This window comes from Centrocercus urophasianus, unplaced genomic scaffold (genome assembly GCF_019232065.1).
Source record: "Centrocercus urophasianus isolate 14NV4802_14NV808 unplaced genomic scaffold, USGS_Curo_1.0 seq_14, whole genome shotgun sequence".
Taxonomy (NCBI): Eukaryota; Metazoa; Chordata; class Aves; order Galliformes; family Phasianidae; genus Centrocercus; species Centrocercus urophasianus.
The window spans coordinates 49,406,952-49,427,332 of NW_024884586.1; the positions used below are offsets into that span (position 1 = coordinate 49,406,952).

The following is a 20,381-nucleotide window of genomic DNA, read 5'->3' on the forward strand; positions in this document are numbered from 1 at the left end:
CAAAGCTGAGCGCAGGCTGCCAGGGCTCTGCATTTTCTTGCACAATAACACACCATAAATAGCAAACCAAAGCTCACTCCTGTCTGCAGAGCAGAACAGCCACTGCTGGGGGTTCTGCCCCACATTTCAGCCCCCCTGGGCACAGGGACAGAACTGCAGGAGATGAAAGCAAACGCTCCAAGAGACGCCATGAAGAGTCCAAGGAATCACCACCATTCAGTTGTGCTTCTGGCAGCCCTCAGAGCGCTGACACACAGCAGAAAGCAGCAGGCAGGGGCTGGAGCAGAGCTCTACCAGGAAGGGTTTTTGTTTCATAGGATTAGGCTGCAAGTCTGGGCTCCAGCACAACACCAAATGCTCACCTCCTGTTTCACAGCATTTTCACAAGACCAAGGCAGCTAAGGCAGATCTAGAATGCATGTTTTATTTAAGTAAAAAAAAAAAACAAAAAACCCAAAAAAAAAAACCAACCAGACAACATGGATAAGGTAGGCAAGAACTTCTTTTATATTCTGACTATACAATAATATTCCTCTTTTTTTTCCCTCCACTGCCACCACTACTGTCACGTTTCCGTTCTAGTCTAGTTTTAAGGTTGTCCAGTTAAGTTGTTTGAAGATTCTTTAACCAGGTTGGCCTTTACCTATTTAGAGTTTCTTCTCAGAAACATTCATATATTATACAGGATATACAGATTTTGAAACAAGACACTTAAAAACACACACACCTATAGCCGCAACACTATCATAGCTGCATTGTAGTGATTACGTTGTTCAGCCAGCTGTAGACTCTGTATGTACAATTAGTTTTTATAGTGTTATTTACATAGATGGACTAAAAGCTTTCTTTATTCTAAAAGGTAAAGGCTCTTGTGTTGAAGTATGTGCAGTTTCATAGCCCTGTGAAAAACACGACAATTATATACACTGTAAACAGCACAAGGCATGAGAATCTCCTCCTACCCCAAACCATCTCACAGGAAAGTGTATGTGCACTAATATTCCTCTTCTCCTTCGGCTCCCGCTCCTCTGGTCTTCTTATGGAGAGCACGGTTAAAGCTGTGGCAGGCAGGAACCCAATGATTGTCATGGAGACCCAACTTACAGCCCGGGATGCCCTTCTGGGACCTGTGACAGCACATCCAGTAGCCAGGCCCGTAGGGTAAAGCTTGGCAGTAAGGTTTGGGGTGCCAGCGGCACAGCGACACGTCCCCCTTCACGTACTTCTTCTTGCACTGCTTGCAGGGGTCTTCTCGGTAGCGGGGGTCGCGGACCCAACGTGAGTCTGCTGGCCTGATGTTGTAATACTCGATGATGAACTTGAAGTAGTAGCAAGTGCATTTTAGGGCCACCAGGCTCCTCGTGGGGAGCAAGCCGAAGATCTTCACTATGATGTGGTGAGGCAGGAAAGCCATATACTGCTGAGGTTCCAGAAGCTGCTGGATTTTAAACCTGGTCTCCAAAAAGTCATGCGAGACCTGCCGTTTCAAGCAGGAAGCATCGAGTACTTGCAAAGCACCTTCTGGAGGGGAAACAGAAAGGGCTGATGGCTCAGGAGAGACACTGGTCCCGACACACGATTTGTCAGATTCCACAGCCTCCTCATCCTCGTTCTGCACTCCTTCTCCTGGCTTCCCTTGGGTACATTCCTGCAGCGGCTGTGGTGCAGGAGTGGCATTCTGTTCAGCCTGGAGAAAAAACAACCTCCCTGGGAGGGGGTCCTCACTCAAACTGGAGGGAGGGAGCTTCTCTTTCCTATCACTCTTGGAGACTGCTATACTGATGCACAAGGGCTCCTTCCTAGCAGGATGCAAGCTCTGCTTTGAGAGGATCACAGCTTCTTTCGACGTACAATCAACACTCGTGCTCTTGCTCGGCAAGGAATCCGCCGGCACCCCAGCCACAGCCGGACACAGGGCTGGCAGAGCCCTGGGAGGCTCAACCCGCCTTTCAGCATCGCTCCTTCCAGCCGCAATGGCCAACACAGCGTGAGCAAGTCCCGAACCGGCGTTCCCCTCCAACCCAGGAGAGAACGGCTGCGGAGCAGAGGTGGCGCCATCCCACAGCCCAGCATCCCCACACCTCGCTCCGCAGCCAGCCCCCGCCGCCCCTGGCTCTTCACCCTCACTGCCTACAGAGGCCCTGCCAGGCTCAGCAGCGGGCTGCGTGCTGCTGGCCAGGAGCACCCGCCCCACGTTCCTGCGGAAGCTGTTGTTGCGCGACAGGCTGCCGCCGTCCCGCTCGCTCTGCCGCCGCAGGCACTCCGACTCCAGCTTGGCCACCATGTCCAGGACGCGCACCGGCTCGCTCTGCTGCTGCTCGCTGCTGCCACAGCTTCCCCTCTCATGTACCTCGCACGGCCCGGCGGCGGAGAAAGGCTCAGAGCTGGGAAGAGCACCTTTAGATGGAGCGCTCAGCCTCGCCGTGGAGGCGGACGTGCAAGTTTTAGCACAGTCTACCAGTAAAGCACTTGCTCGCTGCTCCAGAAACGCAACCATCTCTATCACGGAGAGGGACCTGCCCGGGAACACCCCCTCACCACTGTCATTCACACAATGTACTGAGCAGTGCTCGATGCCGCACGCAAAAGGCTCTGGCTGGGAGCACCTGGCGTTCGCCTCTCTCATCCTTTCCAACTGGAGCTTGGCTTTTTTCAGATCTACCATTTTTTTCCGGCGTTTCACCGTTCTCCCATCGATATCCCATGTGCTTTTGAGCTTCATGGAGCCCAGCCGATTGGTGCTGCTGCACTGCTGGGCCGCGAAGAAAGCGATCTTCTCCTTCGTGTTGCCGGGCTTCACCACGGCCCACACATCCAGAGGCCCTTCCCCTTCTTCTCCCTGATGGATCGTTGCCGACAGGACGTTTTTCTTCTCCCTGGCGCTCAGACCATCTGCCGGACCTTTCCCGTTCATATTGCACATAGTATTTGGATAAATAATTCCCAGAAGCTTTCGAGATGGACTCACAAGGGGGGGTTTGGGGAAAACGCTCAGTTTGGTGCAGTTGGTGGCGTATTTGTCTTCTCGGGGTGACCTCTGATGGGTCATAGGTGGGCCTCTGAGGGAGTCCTGGCTTATTTCTGATCGCTCTTTCCTCTGTAACTTGAGATATGGCTTTAAGTGCATACCAGAAACCCTAGAAAAACAGAAAGGGAAGAAATTATAGTTGCAAAATATGCCTGCCTGGAACAAGAGAAGGTGGCTCAGGGTAGGTACCAGCGTGCCTCCTACCCTTCATCAAGCAGCCCACACCTCCAAAGGAACCACATGAAAAAGGAAAAGCAGCAGCCAGGCAGCTACAGTCGGCCCTCGGAGAACAACTCGCATCTTGCAATGATTAAAATCTTAAGGACAGCAGAGATCTTCCCAATAGAGTAATTTGTGTCCAAGGAGTCCCGAGGTGAAATCCTATGCTTAAGTTATGTCCACGGTGCAAAAGCAGTGGCTCATTCTAGAGTCCAAGCAATCCTTCCATCCGTTCAGCCCCAACCCTGCTGTAAGGCACTCAGGGGTCACCGCGCTTACCTTGACCTTACCTACCAGCTACGAGGACTCTTTTCAGAAGATAATTAAAGCTAAGAAGGGAAATTAGCAAGTGTAAGTACACTGATCAGACATCCCAGCAGATTGCCAATCTCATAACACCACCTGATATGATCACAGAACCATAGAATGGTTTGGGTTGGAAGGGAGCTTTAAGACCATCCAGTTCCAACCCCCTGCTATAGCAGGGACACCTTCCTCTAGAGCAGGCTGCTCACAGCCCCATCCAGCCTGGCCCTGAATGCCTCCAAGGAGCAGCATCCATAGCCACACTGAGCAATCAGTGCATCACCAGTTCCAGTGCATCAGCACCCTCACAATAAACAATTTATTCCTAATATCTAGTCTAAATCTACCCAACTATGCCTATTATCCTCGAGTATATCGACACTGGCAGATTTGGCACGCTCCCTCTTGTGCTGCACATCAGATGCCAAACCAAAAAGTGACAGAAGCACCAACTCTGGCTGGACAAAACCACATCCAAGCAAGCATTTTTATGGTTAAGATCTAAGAGCTGGTTAAGAGAAGGAGACACTACTTGGACACTACTGCCCTAACAGCAGCACCACTCAGGCAATGGCCCTACGCCACTGGCCCCACTCAATTCATCCTTTCTGTTGCACCTCCATCATAATCTCAAACACAAAGCTCAAAAACACAGAAGCCCAGGGCACTGCCACATGGGATTCAATCATCAGGTGACTTCAGGCTCTTCCTCCAGGGTGAACAGATAAGCACATTGCTGAACGAACTACAGATTGCGTTTCCATGGCAATCTCTGAATTGTTACATTAAATGCAGAACTTTTTGAAATGAAGATCATCCATGACTGTTAGTTTAAAACCAGCACACTCAATGCCATCACCAGCTGGTGCAGATGCCAAACAATTTCCCCTTGCAGCCACCACCAAAATACTTTCAGGTACTGCATTTCTAGTCCTAAAAACAACTTTGAACTCCAAGTTCCCACACAGCCCCATGCGTCAGCCAATGCAGTCCCTCAATAACTGCTGAATAGCAGAATCACAAGTTGGAAAAGTCCTCCAAGGTCCCCAACACAACCTCACCCCACCATGCCCACGTCCCTCGTGCTGCAGCTCCATGGCTCTGAACACCCCCAGGGACGGTGACCCCAGCACTCCATGGGCAGCTGTGCCACTGCAGCACTGCTCCTCCTGAGAGGAAACAGCCCCTAACATCCAACCTGAGCCTCCCCCAGTGCAACTTGAGGTCATTCCCTATCACTAGGAACCCAGGAAAAGAGCATAACGTGCTCAGCAACGAGCATCTCTTCCCTTTCAGTTTTACAGGCAGAACATGACGTCACCCTTGCAACCAGTGCTAATGTCACCTTCCCTTCAGCAACAGACTGTGGGGATAAGAGAGCTCCCACTTCTGCACACACACACACCCAGTTGCTGGGTTAATTCTCTCCCCATGCCTTCTGTGCTAATTCCAGCTCTTGCTGGAATTGGGTCACCTCCCAGGTTCACTTTCCTCTGCAGAATGCAACTGAGCTATTTTGTTTCCCTTCTCAGTTGGATGCTAACAACTAAAATAACCTCATAAAAATAGAACTTTGGGGTGATTAAATAGAGGAGGAAGAGAGGATAGGAAATCAAGGCTGCTGCAAGTTTGCTCGAGCCTACTTTTCCACAATTCATAGCTGCTCAGTCAGGCCACCAACACACCTGGGTCAGTGTCCAGGCCAGAATCAAGGTGCAGGTGAAAGGCAGCAGAGAAGCATGCCTGCAGTCTTCCCTTCCCCACTCAGAAGGGCATTTTGGAGGTGCTTTCAGGAGAAAAGCTGTGGTAGCTGCTCACAGCAGTACCCTGGGGGAAGAAAAAGTGAAGGCAATGCAACACACAGCTTTCCACCTTGAAATCCCAGGAGCTGGGAACGAAAGATCAGATTTCCTTGCTGAGTTTTCACGCCAGGGTGCTTGAAAGATGAGCTGAATTATGTGCTAAAAAGGCTTTCTTCGAACCATTTTCAGGAATCCAGCAGGACAAATCACTTCAACACCCTTCATTAAGGGAAAACTGTAAATGAAGGTGAGCTCAGGTATTACATGAATGAGAACAGGACTGAACTGGTTACCCAGCGGGCTCGGAGGACACGTTTAGCCAGCAAAGTTGGTTCAGCTGCTCACAGCTATTTCAGGTCTACGGAGAAAGACAAAGGATAAAGTTATGCCTCACCTACTATGGATTTCTCATTTAAGGTTATATTTCCTCCTGTGTTCCAGTTGGTCTCCAGCTAGGCCAACAATACCATTTAAGGTTGAAAAGTTACAATTTGCATAACAAAATTATGCCTTAGTCAGAAGTTTTACTGCCAGAATAATTGCCTCATTTGAATTCAGCATTCAGTTCATTGCACTGTTTTAATGGATCCAGATTTAAAGAAAACCTTCCTTTAATAGTTTCAGACAGCTACAGACAGCTCCATCTGAATGGCACTGCCACTTCCCTTCAAGTTTTCAGGCCAAGAGGAAGAGCTTTTAGTGGCAGATCTTACCTGAAAGCATCACTAAGAGAGAAGCAAATCCTCACCCCCACCACTTACACACTTTGCCATGAGCATTCAAAATTCATCCTTCTTAAAGACGAAGAACATCTTCCCCATGCATCAGCAGCACGTTTCATTCCTAGCTCCAGGAATCAGAGCAAGGATTTCCAGCAGAAAATGCTCTGAACGCAAAGCAGAGCCCAATCCTCTCCTCTCCCCCCAGTGCCCACCCTATTTCTGCACCACTGCAGTGCTGGCATGCAGAGAACTGTGGCAGCTGCAGGTTAAGTTTTTAAGTTTTTTAATAAACACCAAACATAATTGTTACAAGGTGAAGTCACTGACAATTCCCTATCATACTTGAGAATAATTCTGTTTCTTTTCCCCTAGTCTGTAAGCCATCAAGCTTTCTCATTCTATCTTTAGAGACAGTGACTCTTCAGAACTTCATGGCATAAACATAAAAGATCCTCAATCCCACATGTGTGGTTTTGAAATGCTGATAAGAGAGAATTCTGCCAAGAACCATCAGCGCTGAAACAACTGGCAGCGCTGCCTTCACACTGTTATTCCATCCTTAAGCCAACAAAGTGAGAGGACCAGGTTGTTTTTTGTTTTAATTTCTAATCAGCCATGTCTCAGGCACATAAAAACAGGATACTTACAGTTCTGGAATGACAGTGCTGTTTTTACAAGTTTCAGTACAGCTCGTTGTCACTACAGTTGGCTCCTATGCTGGACTGGTGCATAAATGCAAGCCTTCATACATGCACACACCTCCCCTCTCTGTGTGGAAGGGAAGATCCATTAGCTACTGCACCAAGCCAACCAGAATCTTTCTGCATTTATCTACATCACAACAGCCTAAAAACCAAAGTATTTCCTTGAATAGAAACTGGAGGAAAAAAAATAATCAATACAAGAGGCTCCACTTTCACAACTCACAGAATTGCAGGGGTTGGGAGGGACCTCAAACGACCAAGTCCAACCCCCCCACTACATCAGCACCCCACCATAGGTCGCACAGCTCAGTGCCCAGCCCTTGGCTACCTGCATAAAAGGAGACTCCACCAGCTCTCTGGGCAGCCTGTTCCAGCACTGCACCACTCTCACCATAAAGTTCTAGATGATTTTGAAGGTCCCTTTCAAACCATTCTATGATTCTTTGTTCAACAAGACCAGACCCAGCACCAACCCAAAGTCCTTCCTAGGGTCCACAGAAAGCCTACAGATCCCATCCTGCGCCTCGGTCAGGACTCCCAAAATGCCCTGTGAAGCACAAAGATTCCCTCTGGCCAGCAAAAACAACAAAACCAACTATGCTCTCAAACAGCACATTCACACTGTATGGTTTATGGGCAAATCACCAGAAGGTTTTATTAAGAAGAATCTTTCAATCGAAACCCCAAAAGTTCCCCTAGAAGTTCTGTAAGCACTCCAGTAGGCAAGATTTCCTAGCGCTGCTGACTGCGTGTGCAACTCTGAAAAACCCCTCAGGACACACAAACACAAGGCACCAGCCAGAAAAAAAAAGGCAGCAGCAATGAAAAGCCACACCAAGAGCAACCTCTGGCAGGGCACATCTCTTCCCTGGCGTCCCATCTCTCTTATGGGAAACTTTGCTCCTCTGCAAAGAACACTGACAATTACCAAGGACTGAGCACTGCACGTCAGTTCAACCACGGTCAACCACTTGTTATTTCTGGAAGTGCTCAGTGGGTGCAATCTCCAGTACCACTTCCATCCCCTTTGCACTGCTGGGGCAGGCAGAGCAGACAGAGAGCTGCTTCAAAGGCATTCTGCAGATCCTGCTGGGGTGGGAAAGTCCCAGCTAAGAGCCAGGGTGGACGACACTCTGCTACTCACTGAAGCTTGTTCTGGTGCATGGCAAGCATCCAAGCCTGGAGAGAGGTGGGTTGGGAAGCACGGTGCTCCAGAGCAGGGGCTGGTGGGACTGTAGCAGCTGTGGAGGCATCTGGTTTCTTGAAAAAAACACTCCCTTGCAGCACTACCTTCAGACTGAAGCAACTGCTCCCAATCCCTTTGTGCCTGCCTAACTGCAACACAGAACGGCCTGGGTTGCACAGGAGCACAGTGCTCATCCAGTTCCAACCCCCTGCTGTGTGCAGGTCGCCAACCAGCAGCCCAGGCTGCCCAGAGCCACATCCAGCCTGGCCTTGAATGCCTGCAGGGATGGGGACAGAGAACAAGCAAGGAGTATCACAGACCACGCAGCTAAACAGGTCTCTTTTCACAAGACTTGCCAGTGTTTTGGATGTAGGTCGCTCTGAATGTACTGCCTCCTATTTATTTCCATGGAAACTCCAAGAGATACAAAGAGCACACTAACACTATGTGATAGAACAAATTCTCAGCTACAAAACACTGTTTTTCAATGCAGTCACCACCATAAGCTCTGCAGGTTTGCCAACGATGCACAAGATCCAGAACCAGCAGAGGTGACCCACTGTCACTGCTGCCACATCCACTGTTTGGTCTCCAAATAGTTTGGTTGTGGATGCCCCATCCCTGCAGGCATTCAAGGCCAGGCTGGATGTGGCTCTGGGCAGCCTGGGCTGCTGGTTGGTGACCTGCACACAGCAGGGGGTTGGAACTGGATGAGCACTGTGCTCCTTTATGGCTCCATAAACATTCACTGATGAATGTCAGTGGGTGCCATTATTTCTGCATGGAGGAATTCAATGACACACCTTGGCTTCACACACACTTCTGTGTCAGATGCCATTTCATCAGGCTGCCCCTCCACTGCCCATCTGCCAACAAAATTTAACAGAATATTGGTTGAAAGGTTCAATCTCTACTGCCATACCATCAATTTCCACCTGCAATGTTGTGGGTCAACACAAGAAAAATAGGAGGCATTGCTCTGGGAACAGCCATTGTATAAAGGCACATACCAGATGACATACAATCAATTATTCATTGCAGCCTCAGGAAGCTCAGATCTCTGTTCCCTACTTTCCAATCACGCCACAGATGACACAGGGATGACAGAAAGAGAGAAAACAACTGAAAGAACTGGAATTCAGAGTCATCTCCAAAAGCATCTCCAAAGGCATTCAGCACAACGATGATGGCAGAGCAAGCATCCCACACAGACATTCCCTAACTTTACAGAAACTCTGATGTTTCCTTTTGGAAGCATTATCTTTCCACAATGTTCATTCCCTCTTTTATTAATTGCAACTGGACCAAGGTCATTTTTAATACAATGGGGTAAGAAGTTTCATCAGGTAGTTAAACCAGCACTGACACTATTCAGACTTTAGCACATACAGAATGTGCACACATGAAAGGCTGTAGGAATTATCCTTGGACTGAACTATCATTAAGAAACGCAGGAGCTCAAAAGGAAGGATAAGCAGAAACAGAAGGAAAGCCACCAGTTTGTTCTTTTAAAGTCAAGCCTTAAAGGATCCAGTTCATGAAGCTGGCCACACTGTGGTATAGAAGATTTCTCTGCAGACAGAGTGACCCAAGAGGCATTCTTCCAGGAGTCAAAAGGTGTTCTCATTATAATGAACACATCCCAAATAAGAAAAACTCCAATTGAACACATTTCTTCTCCAGGAAGGATACAAGAAGTAGCCATAGGTTTCAAGTCTTCAGATCAATACTGCCTGGAATGCAGTGCTGCATTGGAGAAAGACTGTGGCATCTCCAGGCCTGCTGGTCTTCCTTTGTGTAAAACAGTGCTTTGAAAGAAAAGAGGATTACAAAGACATGGGGAACAGGGAAAAGAAATAATACAATATGTCAGACCAATCTGAAGGTTTTCAAAAGAGCAGCTTTCTTGAAAAACACTCTGATGTGGTTTATTCATATGGTCTCAGGAGGCACACGAAGATCTACTGGGTAAGACAGATTTGACAAAAAACTGTTGAAAGGCACAAAGAAGCTGTCTTAACAGCAGAGAGCCCCAGGTGATGAACAATAAAACACCAGCCTCAAAACCAAACACACTCCTCAAGAATCAGCCTGGAGAACCCTTGGTTTTTCTTACAAACGGCCTCAACAACAAAGCTACAGAAATGAAAGACAACGCCAACAGGGATGAGGTGCAAAGCACTTGGTTAACAGAAACAGGGCAAAATTCTGAAGTACAGATGGTGATACAGCAGAAGGCTGAACACCAAGAAGCACAGTTTTCACTGAAAAAGGTGCTGCAAAGGCACATCCATGACACAGAGGCAAATGAAGGCAGATCTGTGACACTGAAAAGCACTCCTATAAGGTCTCCCTTGGAAGTCAGCACACAGTTATTGTCACGGCTCAGAGGAGATTTACCTAGACTAAGAACAGGCACTGTTCAGTAAGCTACTAGAAAGCACGGGGCCACTGGGCACAGCAAAACATAGGTGAGGGGATACAGCTGCAGTTTACAGAACACAGCAAAAAAGGTAATATTGAAAACGAGAGGAGGTCCTTATACAAAATAGGTAACACCACCAGCTCAAATTAAGCTGGCATGAACATTCGTTCTGGGGATCGAAACGTTCCTAACTGCACAGTCAGAGCTGTCATCTTCAGTAATGGTTTAATCTATGGGAGAAGAAAAGACAGAAGTCCAGCCTAAAAACAAGTTCACCCAAAGGATTACGAGACACTCCTTGGGAAAGCAAGGAGCTGGGCAACCAAGGGAGTCCTTTCCAGCCCTAAATTACTATGAGACTAACATAGCAAGTATGTGTTGCCTACACAACCACAAGGAACAAAGGTTAAAGTTTACTTTAAACCCACATGAATTTTGGAAACGAGAAAGCTGCCTCTCTTCCTTCAGATTGAGGAAGTCTAAGAGTCTTGGTTTCAAAGGAGATAGGTATTTTTCTGTTGTTCAAACTGGCATGTTCTTTCATTTGCATAAGCACAAGTTGTTCTGTACGGTGTTCCTATAACAAGGCACAGTGAGAGGCGTTCACTTCATTGTCACATAAGCACAAGTGTTTGAAATCAGTCGTGCATTTCTTCTTAGCAAGAGACACAGGAAAAGGAGCAATACAAAACCTCAGATTAAGCCAATCCAGTTACTTACTCCATAGTAAGACAAACCACAACAATGACTGCCAGCATTTCCACTGGCTGTAAGCTGACTGCATATTTTAAAGCCTACTGTGATGAGCTACTCTCCAAAATACTTCAAAGCCACATTCCCAAATTAATTTACAGCTGTTACTAAAAAGAATTATAATAAAAGGTTTCTCCAAGTACAGTACCACCTGTAGTTGTCATTATCAAACAACAGTGACAAAGAACATTTCTGCCCTCAAGCCATCACATTTTAGTTAAAGGCTATCGGAAAGTAAGGATTGAGACCAACTAAGTGACACACAAGAGGATAAGAAAGCAAGGAGAAGGCCAAATGGGTGCTACATGTTTAGCTAAAGGCAGGCCAGCTGCTCTGCTCGTACCGTTTGACTTGATGGAAGGTAGAAGATGAAGAATTCAGTGGTTCCCTGTGGAGGCCAGCTCTGCAGGAACTCTTCATCGTAACTCCCCCTCCAGCTAAGGCACGCCGTCACAGCCAGTCCATCCTGGTTCACATGCAAGGCTCCCTCCTCAGCTCTCCTCGCCCTGCACAGAGCTTCACAGTGTCTCTCCCACCTAGAAACTGAACAAACATGAGAAAAGTAGCATCATGTCAGAGTACAGCAGGGCACAGATACTGGGACAAGGATCCCTTCCCAAAAGAAGGTGAAGAAGGATAGAAAATACGCATAGATATAAATACACCACTACACATCGTAGATATTCTGCGTATACACAAACACACACCATGCAGACATGTCCACATACATAAATATAAAAAGAACTTATAAATATATAAAGAACTTATACAACATCATGCCATTACTGCAGCCAGAGTTTCTGAACATCGTTAAAATAGAAATGAACACCCCCAACATCACGTATGCTGCTGTGCTTATATGCAGCTACAGCCCTACCTGGGTACCTCCCATGGGACACGTTGTCCTCCAAGCTCCATGCAAACCACACACGCAAGCCCTTTCCTCTTGTTAGCACAGCATCAGGCCAGCAGTAAGATCTGATGCTGCCAGACAAGTTACGTTAGCGTTCTAATCAAAGTAACGTGTCCCCTTCATAGAGAACAAAATAAACATGCCACCACCAAGCTCCAAACCTTCTCAAAACTGCCCTGTCTTTGCATCACACACAGATAAGGCAGCAGATTTCACCAAAACAAAGCTGTTCTGTATCTCACTTGCCTTCTACGCCTTGTCCTTGGAGCTGACACGGCAGCGGTGCTGCAGCACGCTTTGACAGTGGAAGAACAACCACCACCAAATTGGAACATGAAACGTGTGACGCAGTTCAGGTGCCCTGGAAAAACTTGAATATTCAAGCCTGAGTTGCTGGTAGACTGCTTTAGTGATTGCTTCCTTCCACCTCTCTGATTGACTACGCACAGCAATGCCGTAACGCAGAACACTAACGATAAAGCCGTGGCCTCACAGTATTTGGGATCCAGTGCAGGTTGTTCTCAGCTCCAAGATGAGAGCCTCTCCCATCACCTTCTGCCCAGTGAGGTTCTGAATGCCCCCTCCCTGGAGGAGTTCAAGGCCAGGCTGGATGGGGCTGTGAGCAGCCTGCTCTAGAGGGAGGTGTCCCTGCCTATAGGAGGGTGCTGGAACTGGATGGTCTTAAAGGTCCCTTCCAACCCAAACCATTCTGTGATTCTATGATGATTCTGCAACACCTGGGGACTTCAGAGCAGCACCCACCTTTGCACTGTGCAAATCAACGTGGCTTACATCTCAGTGCTGCCACTGAATGCTCCTGGCCTGGGAAGCCCTCTCCAACTTTGCAGCCAAGCTCAGCGAAAGCGGTTAAGGATGATTTTCTCAGCAGAGAGAGAGAGAAGTTGGTTTACATCCAGCTGGAGTTGTGTGTTATAGGAATTTCACGATTCCTCCAGTGATGGGAAATGAGAGGTTAATCATTCACCCATGTTTGAGTAAGCAGGAGCCTAAAATAATACATAAAATATTATACAAATACATTCCAGTCCTTCACGAAGAAGTCTCTGCTGAGCTCTACACAATGCAAAGAAACACACTGAACTGAGAAGACAGAGGCATTGCACAGGCAGAGCTGGAAGGTGAGAGTGTGCCCTCTGCTCCACGAGATCAGAAAGACCAGCAGATAGAAGACATGGTCAAGAGCTACACGCATCACAGCTTTGTACTTAAACACCATCCTCACTAAACTGCCCAGAGCCTGCAACAAGGACCTACCTGCACGAGTGAAATCTGAGCACCAAAAAGAAAAATCAGGCATTTGGGATGTTTTTAGAAAATACATTTCTATAAACATATGCCCACTGCTTTATGAAAAATGAGAAGTTCAACAAAATCATTCCTTTCCCAGGAACCACCAGTAAGAGGCACTGAAATTCTGACTTCTATCCAAGCTTTTGTCTGGCTTCGCCTTCTGGCTTTACTGACACCAGCATTTCAGACTCAGCAGGAACTGTATCACAGAAACATTATTATATCCACACCCAAATAAATGCAAACATACAGTTTTAAGAATGCCAGTCACTTTTTCACTAGCTTAAACTCTGTTGATGTACCCCTGGTTGAGAGCACCGTGTGTTTTGTTGCAGTCCTGCTGCTTCGTAAATCAAAACATAAAAAGAGAAACTGAGAAGTGATTAAAAAAAAGATAGCTATATACATAAGGAAAAAACCTCATTTATAGCAGAGCCTGAAAAGCAAAAACATCATGCAAATTCACTCCAGTTGGGGTAGGCACAACCCCAATCCAAGCACAGGTATTGTATCATGGGATGCCATGCATTTAAAGAAGGGCCTAGCACCTTCTAGAGGAAGGCAAAAGCTGACAAAATCCATACAGACAAGTTCACAGTGCAGCCCAGATGAAAACACAGCTCCATACAAAGCATGCTTTTTCCCCTTCTTTAGCTGCTGGTCTATAGAAAAGAGCTGAAATAGACTATTAATGGCAGCAACCTACTGACAAATTCCCACTGTGTGAGTACTAAAAAGCTGTGCTTGTGAATTAAAAAAAAAAAAGGAGAAATAATCAGCATCCAAGCCAGCACAGAGATACTTACTGCCTCTTAGCTACCAGAGCATTTCTTAACAGAGGCTGATCCTTATCAGGAGATGCTTCCCTTCCTTGCTTAGTTTTGCAGAGTTGAGTGCAGCCTGAAAATCAAAATACAGATGCACAGAGAAACAGAACAGAAAGAGGAAAATAAGAAGCTAATCTTCTAGCTCTCCTTTCCTGAAACCGCCCCCAAACATATGCCTGGATGCATCAGATGTGGGAAGGACTCAGATCTTGGCAGCAGGAAGCATCACACTCTCAGCAGCGGACAGCAGATTGCTGGATGGTCTCACCAAACTCCCTACCTTACCATCATTTCTGAACTGCTCCTGCAGTATTAAGTAGCATGGAATCAGGGGGAAATCATCTGTGCAGCAATACACCACAGCTTTTGTTATTTACAGGCATTGCAGCAGTTAAAGCTTTACTGCAGGCGCAGCGTGTTTCCAGCAGCAACAGTAACTGCTGAAGTGCTCCAAAGGATGGGCTCGCTCCTTGAGAACATGTGCTTTCTAGGAAGGAGGCAGTGGCACAGGGACTGGCTCTGAGCAGAACCCCCGCTGTTGCTAAGAGCAGAACAGCCTCTGCCAGCCTGAGCAGCCCACCTCCAGACAGGGACTGGCTCTGGGATGCCCTCCAGCCACACAGCACCGTGGCACTGGCTCAGCTGGGCAGCAACCAGCACGCTCAGGAGGCAGAAGGAAGCAAAGGCAAGTCTTTCAAAAGAAACTCAGAAGAGTTAACACAGATACAGTCATTAGAAGAGACTTTAACCATCGCTGAGGCCTTATAATACAGAGCTTTGTTTGGTCTATACCCAGCAGTCAGCGACAGCTCCTGCATCCCAATGTTTCTGCTTTTTCATCCAATGCAGCGAGAATCTGGGATTCTGCACAGTGGATTCAACATATGCACTTCTAACTCCTCTTTAATCATAGCTTCTTTCTAAAGCCACTCCTTGAAGCATACCGTGAAAGGTGCCTGCCCTCAAAGGGGTTTTTATATTCCTTCCAGTCAATGGAAATAAACTTTTGAACACACAACATGTAGTGTTTCACTTGTAAGAGGAGAACAAGCACGTGAGCTCCAAAGCCCTGAAGCTGGATTGCTCACTGCTGTCAAACATCAGAACTTGAAGTCACCATCCCTAGAGATGAAAGGTGGAGATGTGGCACTGAAGGACAGCTTGGTGGGGCACAGTGGTGAGAGACTGGCAGCTGAACTAACTGATGGTGGTCTTTTCCAATGCGAATGATTCTATACCTGCTGCATTATCAAGTCCTCATTGTAATGAAGCACCACAGGGAGAGCCTGGCTCCCTTTCCAAGATCATGTCAATAAAGAATGAAAGGTTTTCAATTTATAGCTCCAGTGTTTTCCCCTCTTCAGGTGTGCTTGGTGTTGGAATGAACTAGCTGTCCCCTTTCCACTCAAAAGGGAAAATCTCAAAAGGGAAGAAGAAAACAAGCTCCACTGCACCTTACTGATGCTGTTTTTGTACTGGAAACGATCACAAAATGTTTCATTTGTTCAACTATTCCTGAAAGGCTTCAGCTGTCTTGCTCTATTTGGTTAGGGATATTATCTGTTGCTCAACTGGGAAGAAGAACTGGCTCACTGGATTTGTTCTGCTTGACCCCAGAGAAGAACAGAACCAGCATAAATCCATTATTTGTCAATTCCGCTGCAGCACTGATGACAAACACACAGATCACACATTACTTCACTCTCTAGAAAGCAACCACCTCCTTTGGCACTCACTGCCACTGCTTAATCCATGCTGTGTCCCGAATGATAAGCAGAGGGTAGCTGAGCACTGTTGCTACAGCTGCTGTGCTCTTGGGTTACTAGGTATGGGTAAAGACACTGCAGTGCATTTAGGGCCACGTGATCCATGAGCCACAGCTGAATTATTCAGCATATAAAACTAGATTTGTTTTGCCATGCAGATTGTGAATTAATGGAAGCTCAGCTGAATGGCTACTTTCTTGGGGCGAGGGGAAGGAGAAAGCTTCCAGAAGCCTTCCTATTATAGAAGCAATAGAGCTAGTTCCAAAAATAGTAGGCAAGCACTCCAAGAGCTCTGGAGACGTCGTGCCCTGGTTTTATGAGGCTGAAGCCTCACTCAATTGCTCCTCTACATGCAGAGGATGCTGGAAACGTCTGAAAGATGCAGAAATGACATTAAATTGGGAGTTTCAGGACAAACACCAGAGAGAAATCTAGACAGTCTAGATGAAAGAGATCAACCTGAATACCAACAGGGAGCAACCTGTCCCACTTTAGAGACAGACAGATAAAACCAGAAAGCAGAATCCTATCTTTCCTCAGGAACACAATGTTAGTTTGCTAAAGATCATGATTATTAGAACAGTGATGCTGCAGATTGAGACTGTCAACAGCAGTTGCATCACTCTGTTTTGCTTTTTGGATATTAGGGACCCTGGCTAGAGAGGTTCACTTGACTCATTTTGGCACGCATTTGGTAGATGTGTTTTTGCTGCAACAGCTAATAAATAGTCCATCACATGGCCTGGCTGACAGTAATCATGCACTGGTTAGCCAGCAATGGTTTGTTAGTGATCCAACAGGACAGCATAACCCACTCTAATTCTTAATTTTCAGTTTCTTTGTTTTGCAGCAGCACTTACACTACAATTGGAATAAACTACTTTGCAGTACTCCTCTGACTACAGATGTAACTCTGCACCTTTGTACTCCAGCACAGGACTACTTTTCTATTGGCACATCCTGAAATAGCATCAGGAAACAAATCCTCCACTTGACGCTCTAAGATAAAGTCTCCCCACAGCACAGCACACAGTGCACAGTGCTAAATAGGGTATTAAATGCTTCTAAAGCCACTAGATAGGCAAACGCAGCTCCTTCCTGCGAGCTTTGTTAATAAAGAGAACCCCACAGTAAGTGACTTGGTGTTAATCACTGTATTTATCAGCTTTGATGTTTGCTGAATATGGCTCCTTCTGGCGTGGATGAGCCTTTGGGATGACAGCTGTGCTCTGATGCAGACTGCCCCAAATGCTGTGTGCACAGGTCCAGCCCCAGCAGCTCAGCAGGGCGAGCTGCAAGTGATTTTTGTTCCTTTCTGCAGAATCACTCCCCTTAACCAAAGGGCTATGCAGCAGATTTCTCTGTCCTGTATCTTTCCCAGCAAAATCCAGTCTTTGAAAAAATAAAAGTGGATCCATTCAGCCAACTCATAGGAGAGCTGTCAACTTACAGTATTCACTTGCATTCCAAAAGCATCCCAATTTTTCTCAGTGGGCTCCAAAACTACACTCAGCAACTGGAAGCCCTGCTAGAGCAAGGGAAACAGTAGGTTAAAGATGACAGTGCTCACAGAAAAGTGCTTTATAAGTAACTGTGACATTTCTGTGCAGTATTTCTGTACTTGAAAATACCCATTTTTTGTAGTATATTCCTGAATCCACCCTGTTTTCATATATGGGTATCCCAGGCTGGATGTGGCTCTGGGCAGCCTGGTCTGGTAGGTGGTGACCCTGCACATAGCAGGGGGTTGAAACCTGATGATCATTCTGGGCCTTCTCAATCCAGGCCATTGTATCTTGCAACAAATTTGCACCTATGTGCCCCATGATTCGTCAGGAAATCTTAAGATCCTTTCAGATTTTCATTTGCTGCTGTGTAAGCCTGCCGACGGCCAAACTTCATACATTAATAGAAAACTATCTTTCATCTTGCCAGGATAACATAAAACGCTGCACTATGAAATGTGCAGTTTCCATGTCAGCAGCTTTCCACACTTAGGAAAGCAGTTAAACTAAGTACACCCAACTTCAGAGCAGCTGACACTCAATAGGAAGCTCAAACTCTTTTGCACCTAACATTTCATTGCTCAAGGCACCATTAGTTCTACTGAGGACAGCAAACTTTCAACAGAACAGATTTGTTAAGAGCATTTAGAAACAACCCACCCACAAACAGCACACCACCACCTACACCCTCTCAACAAGCATTGGATTCACTCCTTTCCAGAGGTATCTTTCTTAACAAAAAGAAGTTCAGGAAGAACAAGTTGCAATTTCTGACCGAAAAAATAAATTGCTCATTAACATGAGGTTCTAACATGGTCTACAGATGCACTAATGAAAAGAAAATGCTGTTCTGATATGTAACTTGTTTCAGGTGTATAGCTAGCCATATGCCACAAAACATACCCTAAAACTCAGAACATTTTCAGAGCATTAACTGCAAAGCAGCCTGGCCTTATACACCTGCCAGCTATGCAATCTGGGCAGCAACAAGGCACAACACATCCAACTCTGAACTGATGCATTTGCCTACATCCTAGTAACTGCTCTCAGAGAGAACACAGCCTGGATTTTGAACAGAGGCTGTTTCTATCAGTTAATCTCATGCCACTATTGCCCAAAACTCTTCACTGTGCTCCACTTCAAGGATCTCAACTCTACCCCAGCTGATCTGAGAACCCACCAACCTGTAATGAAAACAACTTCAAACTGTTATCGTTTCCTTCACTGCTTGTATCAGATGAAGATGGCAAGGTGTGAGGGACAGCTGGGGTGCTCTGTGTGGGACACAGCCAGCTCCACGATGCCTCCATACAGGGCATTGCCCAACAAGTGGCACTTCCAGGAGAATATACTGAAGAACAGGCAAAAAACACCACAAGGAAGGGGGGGAAAACACCAAGATTAGAGAATGAATGCCTGTACCTCCTAACAGCGTGAGGTTGAGCATGGGGAAAGGGAAAGGCATTAGTTTAATATTTCTCTTTCTGTTGCTAGCTCCTTACATCTATTTGAACCAGGAACAATTTAATATCCCCCCACACCAATAGGTTTTGCCCAGAACAGGAGTTGTGAAGCAAAGCCCCCAGGTATTCCAGACCCACAAGCAACGAAATTCAGGAGGATGATCTGGAGAGCAGCATCAGGATGCAAGCACGTTTCTCACTGCTCAACTGCTTCAAGAGTGCAGAACAAAGCCTGGTCAAGGAGACCAGAAAAGCCTTGGAGAGCCCAAAAGCACAGGCACACCACCAGTGACATGCTAAGGCTACAGATGATGACAGAAAAGCAATAGCATGTGCTAAAACTCAAAGTATGTGCTTGTTGGGTTTTTCAACAAATTCTTCAAAGAAGAATATACATGAAACACCTTCTACTGAAATAACTCAGCTATGGATAAGCTTGTTTTCTTGGCAAGTAAATGGCAGTACAGACCAGCATTAAATACAGTGTTTCTGGATGACTGCTTCAAAAGGCTGTTGAAATATCCAAGCTAATTCTGAAACCTACCAATCCTGTGGATCTTCAGATATTTTGTTACATTTTAAAGGCTTTTTCCATTAATAACTCAGAGTTCCTTGATGCAAAAAATAGTTTCCCCATTCTTCAGAGCCCTGCAGTCAAAACGCCTTGCAACACAACTAAATTTTTAGAAATTCTAAGCATAGCACAAATTCTGCCATGAATTCTTTTTTGAAAGGAACTAAAAATAGCATCTGCATTTTGGTATAGGTTGTGCATATTCAATTACCTCGTTAACTGCGAGGAGCTGTGCTGCACATCTCTCACTTCTCACCCTCATCTTCAACATCCAGCGACCTGTACCTGCACTTGAAGGCTTGTTAATGTGAAAGTATCTTCATCAGCAAGAGGAACAAGGAAAAGCATGCTCTTATATAGCTCAGCGCTCCTCCCCAGTACCAACAGAATCCTAGAATGGCCTGGGTTGCACAGGAGCACAGTGCTCATCCAGCTCCAACCCCCTGCTGTGTGCAGGTCGCCAACCAGCAGCCCAGGCTGCCCAGAGCCACATCCAGCCTGGCCTTGAATGCCTGCAGGGATGGGGCATCCACAGCCTCCTTGGGCAACCTGTGCCAGTGCCTCACCACCCTCTGGCTGAAAAACTTCCTCCTGAAATAATCCTGTCTTTTCAAGGTTCCACCTCTAGAACAGAACATTAGAAATGCAAATGAAAATAAGGAAACAAATCAGCAGGAGATCAGAAAAGACAGAAAAACAGAGCACCCCAAACTGTTTTTTCTGCAGAAGGGCAATTTAACTGCACCAGATATCAGGCTGGGGACTGTTAGTTTGCTGTGAAACCACTCAGCACATTTTTAGGCTTCCCAGCAGAGCAGCTGTTGTGGTGCTCACAACAGAAGAACATAACCTTGCAAATTAAACATGCCAGCTCCAG

At 46.5% G+C, this 20,381-nt stretch overlaps 1 protein-coding gene across 13 annotated transcripts in view; it reads right to left on the minus strand.

Annotated features, from left to right (window-relative positions):
* Positions 1 to 410: 410 nt before the first annotated feature.
* The window catches only part of FBXO34 (F-box protein 34), a 42,029-nt gene continuing 22,058 nt past the window's right edge, over positions 411 to 20,381 (minus strand). For 6 of the 13 annotated variants that reach the window (XM_042814488.1, XM_042814479.1, XM_042814487.1 and 3 more), the window contains 2 exons: positions 11,489 to 11,688; positions 411 to 3,137 (listed from right to left, as the gene is read on the minus strand). In XM_042814488.1, the coding sequence (XP_042670422.1) occupies positions 995 to 3,137; positions 11,489 to 11,565 (2,220 nt within the window). In that variant the 5' untranslated portion in view covers positions 11,566 to 11,688 and the 3' untranslated portion in view covers positions 411 to 994. Of the gene's footprint in view, positions 3,138 to 5,238; positions 5,381 to 6,724; positions 6,846 to 11,488; positions 11,689 to 12,820; positions 13,066 to 14,175; positions 14,270 to 17,412; positions 17,488 to 20,381 lie in introns of those variants that run through there. The other 7 variants (XM_042814482.1, XM_042814489.1, XM_042814483.1 and 4 more) reach the window with 7 other exon arrangements.